The sequence below is a fragment of the Pteropus vampyrus genome, unplaced genomic scaffold (assembly GCF_000151845.1).
Source record: "Pteropus vampyrus isolate Shadow unplaced genomic scaffold, Pvam_2.0 Scaffold405, whole genome shotgun sequence".
In the NCBI taxonomy this organism is placed as follows: domain Eukaryota; kingdom Metazoa; phylum Chordata; class Mammalia; order Chiroptera; family Pteropodidae; genus Pteropus; species Pteropus vampyrus.
The window spans coordinates 357,901-363,350 of NW_011889186.1; the positions used below are offsets into that span (position 1 = coordinate 357,901).

A 5,450-nucleotide genomic window follows, 5' to 3' on the forward strand; every position below is an offset into this window, starting at 1 on the left:
CTACACGTCGCCCAAGGGCACCAAGTACGTGGTCTTCTACCTGGACCTGTCCTTCATCTTCCTTCTAGAGCTGAAGCGCTGCGGCATGGCGCGCGGCTGCCTCCAGGGCGTCAAGTACCTCATGTTCGCCTTCAACCTCCTGTTCTGGGTGAGTGGCGGCGGGGCGCGGGTATCGGGGACCCCGGGTGGCGCTCCGGTCCGGCGTTGATGCCGCGGCTCCGGGAGAACCGAGGGTCGCTGCCCCGCTAGGATGGGGCGGGACACGAGCGCCGTAGCCTGAGGGTACCAGGGTCACTGCTCTGGCTGGCGGCCAGGGCTGGACCGGCCGATGCGGGGCGTTTCCGGTGCCGCGGGGTCCAGCCGGGCCTCCACACCACCCCTGGCGGCTGCCCTGTGTCCTCTCCCCTCTCTTCCCCAGACGGGGTGGGTCCCGCCCTGGCCTCTACGCCTCACCTGGCACCGATTCAGGTCCTGGTCTGTGTGCAGGGCCGGCGCCGCCCCTCCGTCCCTCTCCCCACCAAGCGGACCTACTGGGCCCCAGGGGCTGAGGGGCGAGGTGGCCCTGCCTGCAGAGCTGCTGTGGGAAGGTGTATGTGCGTGATTGCCCTGACTACGCCCACCAGGACTGTGGGGCAAGGGGGGCCGGCAGGAGTGTGTGGAGGGTGGCTCATGCCCCTGCTCTAACTCGGTAGGAGGGCGCTTTCATAACTTTGGCTGAGGTGGTTGGGTTTGCTCAGGTGGGAGGTGCCTGTATCCAGAGCTGATGGTGCTACAGAGTGGCCCCTTGCCCCCAAGGTGGGGGGACAGAGTTGCACCCGGCCCCATAACTGCCAGGAGGGTGGTGGGCTGTGGCTGTGGCTGTGGCAGGTGTCACACCTGACTAGGTTGGAGCAAGCCTAGCCAGGATGGAGCTCCACTGTCTGGGCTGGGGGAGGCTCGGTGGAGCGAGGACGCCAAGGTCACTCCCTGCTCCATCGTCAGTTCCAGAGCCCACCCTCCTTCCAAAACTGGGAGTAGCGGGGCGTGGCTTAGCCACCCCGGGGCTGTGGGCTCCAGAAGGGTGCTGCATTGTAATGCTCAATCCCCAGCGGTCCAGTTAAGGCCCAATGCCCAGAAACCCAGATACCCCTTTCTGCACCTCCCTCCCATACTGGGCCCTGGCTTTTCTCTCCCTCATTTGGAGGCAGTCACTCAGGGTCACTGGGAGTGTCACCGAGCAGTCAAGAGTGTGGGATTGTGACCCAAAGCGGCTCCTGCCCCAGGCACTCGCTTCCAGAGGGAGTTATCCCAAGAGTTTGTTCTCCGCAGGGGGCTTCTGGGAGGGGGAGGCCCAGGGGTGGAGTAGAGGAGGACCCCAGAGGCCAGGAGCCCGGGCAGGCATGTGAAGAGGGGGGACATGGGCCGGCTGCAGTGGGCTCCAGTGTGGTTGGCACTAATGGCTGTGGGTGGCGAAGTGAGCAGAGCTGGCAGCCATAGGTGTTGTCGTGACCGTGTTGGGCAGTGTAAGTGGCGGGGTGGTGGCCAAGGGGGTGGTCAGGTCCTGGCAGGTGAACAGAACCTGCTTCTCCCCTCCCCTGCCCTCCCTAGTGACTGGACACTTCCCTGCAGGGAGAAGGTGCGGGCCCCTCAGGGGGGCTGTGCTCCAAGGGCAGCTCGGCCTGTGTCCCCAGCAGAGCTGTCTGCCCTGTGACCCCCTCAGGGGCCTCCCTGCAAGACGCAGGCCCTGCCACTGGCCTGGAGAAGAGCAAACCGGGACCCCTAGGCCCCCCGGGCTCCCCCTGGGCCAGAACATCCTGTCCCTTCTTATCACATATTTACACCTCCCGCCTGGGCAAGCCGGGCCCCTGCGGCTGGCCTCAGCACCCCCAGCTTGGTGCCCAGCGGGTCCAGACCTGGGGTCGGAGGAGGGCCACAGAAGCACACTGGAGGGAGGGGTGGTGCTGGGCATGATCCCCACTGCGCCTCGTGCCTATGCAGGTGTCACCTAAACCCTTCCTGCTGGTGACAGAGGCTAGAGCTCCCTTTCCCTGACACCCCACAGGATGGGTGCTTTTGCCCCTCGCCCAGAGGACAGAAGTATCCCCCCAGTGTCCTGCCTGTCTCCCCACTGGAACCGGCCACAGGGGCTGGGGCGGAGGCTGAGGAAGGGGCTTCCCCGTGGGCTGGACCTCAGGAGCCTGTGTCAGTGCTCTGAACCCCCAGGCCGGCCAGCCAGGGCTCGTTGCCGACGGTGGTGTGGGAAGCGGGTGGGGCAGCAGAGTCCAGGGTGCAGGGCGGGGAGGGGATCCCGAGGGTGCTTGGGACGGGCTGAGGGGAGGTGAGAACGAGGGTCCCGCCCTGTGCACCCGCTTGGAAGTTAAGGTGCAGCGGCCTCTGCAGCTCCCTCCTGTCCCTCAGCCCCTGCTCAGCACCTCTTTCCTTCAGGCTTCACCTCGAAGCTCCCACTCTCCTGGAGGCACAGACACCTGGCATCGCTAGGCACCTGCACGCCTGGCTCCCCGAGGCCTCTCCTGGGTTGAAGCTTGAGGCAGTGCCACCCTCCCCTAGCCATGGCCCACCGCTGTCCCTGGCTAGGCCTGGGGAGCGCAGTCCGAGGACGGGCAAGGGGCTGGCTCGGGGGTAACTGACCTGTCTGTGTGCCCGGTTTGAGGAGCTTTCCTTGGGGGCTCAAGCAGGCTCCGAGGGGGCAAGGCTGAGAGCCTCCCGCTGTCTGAGTGGGGTGGGAGCGTCACTGGTCACCCATCTGTCCTGGGGTTGAGGTGCCGGCTCATCTCGGGAGGAAACAGGCCTGCCTGTTGCCACCAGTGCTTGGCGCCGGGGTGCCCTGGGCCTGGGGGCTGGGAGGCCGGTCTACGTGCAGGTGGGCGGCGGACGGGTGGAGTTGGCTGAGGGACGGAGCAGGTGCTGGTGTCCCCGTGGAGGGAGTACTGGGTCATCCTGGCCAGGTCAGGAGTCAGGATGCCACAGGACTTACTGCACGAGCTCTTCTCTCTGGGGCCAGCGGCTGGCTGGCTGGACAGACAGGGACTCTGGAGCCTGGGGCTGTCGATCTGCTCTGTGGTGGCAGCGCCCACTCCACTGGTGGGCACGGAGGGAAGATCAGAGCAAAGGCTGGGCTGGGACCTGATGCCGGTGCCAGCCGTGTGTGCTCCCTGGGGGCGTGGGAGTGGCCGTCGGCCTGCCCGGCCGAGGGCTCCAGGTGGCGCTGGCACTGTCCTGGGCGGCCGCGGCAGGCCTGTGTACCCACTAACCCAGGCGGCTTCACCAGGCTGTGAGTGTCCCTGGGGTCCAGCCTGTTGGGAGGGAGGGTGAGGGGAGAGGCAGGCCTGCCAGGCTCTGTGTGGGTAGAACCTTCTAGATACAAAGCAGAGATAGAGGAGACTGCAGGTTGGGTGGGGGCTCTGTCTGGGGCAGAGATGTGGCCTTAGAGGTCGGGAGGTCTGAGCGGCGGGAGGGCCCCGGGTCCCAGCTGCAGCCCCTGCCCTCAGCCACAGCCCGCCTCCCGGCCTGTGGGGCTCTGGGCTGTTTCCTCCCCACACTGCATGGTAAGGCTGCCCTTTGGGGCCAGGCCCGGCAGTGGCCCCTGCCTCTCCGCCCCCTGGCAGCCTGGCCATGTCCTTGTCTGTCCCCCGCATGCCCCTCCCCGCCGCCCGTCCTTGGACACTGGCCTTGGGGTCCTTGGTTAGTGGCGTCATCTCCGCGATGGGCCAGGGCTCTAGTCAGTTGCACGGATTTTAAGTCGACGGTGTAGAGTTGTCGCCTGCGTGACAATATCTGACCGAAGATAGGGACATCTCCGTCAGCCTGGAAGGTGCCCGCAGCCCCTTGGTTCAGTCCTCCCGACCCTGCCTTGGGCAGCTGCAGAAGTGATTTCTGGCCTGGTGGATGGATTTCGCCATTCTCGGGTTGCGCGTGGATGGCCCCGGTGGCAGTTCTTGGCTGGGAGGGCTGTGCCACCTACCATGCCCAGCCCCCACCCGAGGCTGTGCCAGCTGCCAGGTGAGAGGCTCCCAGGCACGGGCCTGGCCTCTGCGGGCACCCAGCCTTCCACCTCATTCCAAGGACGTGGCCAGCTGCCCGGCCATCTGCCACCCTGAGCCGTGTGGCCAGAGGGGCAGTGGCAGAGGGCCAGCTGACATCAGCCCCCCTGGGCCTGGAGGTGACGATACCACTGACCTGCCCTAAGGCGACCTGAAAAAGCCATGGACAAGAGACGCAGGAAGCGGGAGCATGAGCTGGGCACTGGGCCGGGGCCGTGGTGGGTGAGGGCCGCAGACAGGGCGCGGGTTCGGGGTGCGTGGAGGGGGACAGGGAGGCCCCAGTTGATGGCAGGCCTGGAACAGGCTGGCCTTCTGTCCCAAGCTGTCGTGGGGTTGGGGTCTGCTCCTGGGCCCACCTGGGCTTCTGCCTGGCAGAGGAGGGGGGTCCAGCCAGTGCCCTAGGCAGTGAGCGAGGGTCTGGGGAGGTGCTGGGGTTGGGGTGGGGTCCTGGGCCCCCTGCTGCACCCTCTTGGCCAGCCTGGCCCGGGAGGGCCTGGAGCTCCCGGCCTCTGGGGACCGCAGCCCCATTATCTAGTGTTCTATGGTCTGTGTCTGGGTGTGACAAGGCCCATTTTCTCCTGCACTGGGAGGCTGTAATTTTCCTGCCAAAATGTTTTAAAAGCTTCATACGCAGAAATATTTCGGAATTACAGGTGATTTTATTACGCGCGTGCGCGTATTCTGTAGGCACGTGTGTCTGAGTTTTTGGTCGACTGTTCTGTGCAAATGTGCTTGAGCGTGGAGGGGCCTGGGGGCTTGTGGGGGCAGCATGTCTGTGATGCGTGGCCGTGTGCGTGTTGTCGTGGGTGTCACCGTGTGACAGTGAGGGGCTTCTGTGACAGCGTGGGCTGAGTGTGTGTGCTGGCATGCACCTGGGCGACAGCCAGCGAGTGTCTCTCCTGCCATCTCAGGGTGGAGGCGAGGACACTTTGTGGAGAGTTAATTAAGGAACTATGTTTCTACTGGGGCCGGTGGTGGGGAACCCCTCTCCTGTGTCCCCCGGAGCCCGGACTGGCCCCCTTTCCCCGCAGCCACCCTGCCGGCACCGTCCTCCCCGTGCCCTTCCATGCAGCCCCACGGGACAGCGTCGTCGTGTTTTCTTGCTGACTGGAGCCGTCCGCTGCCCTTGAAGGCAGAGCCAGCCTCCCCGGCACTTTCGGTTTTAAATGACATTTTCCCCTTTGCACCAGCAGCTCCCTGAGAGGCAGCCCCACCCACCGTGGTTGGGCCTGGGGACTCGGCCTGAATTGTGACCTTCCGGTACCAGCTCTGTGAACCTGGCGAGGGGCCTGGGGTCGGCCAGACCCAGTGGGTCACTGTCCTCCAGCCAGAGACCCTGACTCCCAGGGTCCTCCACAGAGGGCGGTCCCCCATGTGTGGCCTCCCCGCCCTGGCCCGTCCCTTGCCCAC

At 65.6% G+C, this 5,450-nt stretch overlaps 1 protein-coding gene across 11 annotated transcripts in view; it reads left to right on the forward strand.

Annotated features, from left to right (window-relative positions):
• TSPAN4 (tetraspanin 4) overlaps window positions 1–5,450 on the forward strand; it is a 22,415-nt gene that overhangs the window by 9,428 nt on the left and 7,537 nt on the right. For all 11 annotated transcript variants that reach the window (XM_011380802.2, XM_011380804.2, XM_011380803.2 and 8 more), the window contains one exon: window positions 69–148. In XM_011380802.2, coding sequence (XP_011379104.1) covers window positions 86–148 — 63 coding nt within the window. In that variant the 5' untranslated portion in view covers window positions 69–85. The remainder of the gene's footprint in view (window positions 1–68; window positions 149–5,450) is intronic.